Below are 1,000 nucleotides of genomic sequence, written 5' to 3' on the forward strand. Positions count from 1 at the left end.
TGTTCGTGTTTAGTCACCGAATAAAGATACTCAACTGTCTCTCTTTTTCCAGCTGTAACTGATGTTAGAGCCCTTTCAAGTGGTACCTCTCCACTGCGATTTACTATCTGAGTCAATCCAGGGTTTTTGTTTACAATTATCTTAGCGGCTTTAGCATGTCCACATAAGGCAGCATAATGAAGCGGTGTATTTTCACTAACGTTTGTTCTATGCTCAAGTATATCTTGGGGCATAAGTTTCAGAATCTCCTCTATAAACATCAGATTCCATTTCTTCCCATACCTTATAGCTACATGCAACACTGTTTGTGATTCATTAGTGATCCCTTGTGTAATCCCTTCTGGATGCTTCTCCAAAAACTTACTTGCCACTTTCCAGTCACCCTCTATTGCTGCGTCATATAGCTCCTTGTATTTATCCAAAACATCTTTATTCGTGGCTTTACCACCATCTTCAGCTGAAACATATAGGAGCAACACCTCAATAACATATGGATCAAAAATTAACAAAATAAATAAAAACAAAAATCTTGCATGTATCAACTTACCACGAGGATTAATTGATGAAGATGACCGGTTTGGGACAGCTTTATGATTTTCTTCGTCATTTTTACTAGTGTTTCTTACAATCTGTGATGTATTTACTTGCAATTCAGTAAGTACTGTAAGTAACACATCAAACTTTTTTTCAAGCCTACCAAGAGAATCAACTTGTTGCGGACCAAAAGACACCATTTCTTGATGATCATCACTTAATACTAATTCTTTAGCAACATAGCCTGACGACGTCATTGCCTGATCATCGGTTACTAATTCTCTAGCAGCAGCCATGGAAGTATGAGATAATATAATTTATTGAGTGAGAGAGAGATGAGATGAGATGAGATGAAATGCAAGTGTGGTATCCTGGTGTCAAATATATAATCCTAGAGTAGAGACTTACCTAAAAAGCCTTATTCTCTCTAATAAAAAAAAAAGAAAAGAATAACCCTATTGGGAAG

General features: G+C 36.6%; 1 protein-coding gene across 1 annotated transcript; it reads right to left on the reverse strand.

Annotated features, from left to right (window-relative positions):
- Positions 1–17: 17 nt before the first annotated feature.
- On the reverse strand, positions 18–830 carry LOC113341821 (the record flags this gene model as incomplete). The annotated part of the gene is made up of 2 exons (XM_026586559.1): positions 548–830; positions 18–457 (listed from the first exon to the last, which is right to left on the reverse strand). Coding segments are annotated over exons 1-2 (723 nt in total), but the record flags the coding sequence as incomplete, so codon positions are not given.
- Between the last annotated feature and the right edge of the window lie 170 nt (positions 831–1,000).

This window comes from Papaver somniferum, unplaced genomic scaffold (assembly GCF_003573695.1).
Source record: "Papaver somniferum cultivar HN1 unplaced genomic scaffold, ASM357369v1 unplaced-scaffold_31645, whole genome shotgun sequence".
NCBI classification, from domain to species: Eukaryota; Viridiplantae; Streptophyta; class Magnoliopsida; order Ranunculales; family Papaveraceae; genus Papaver; species Papaver somniferum.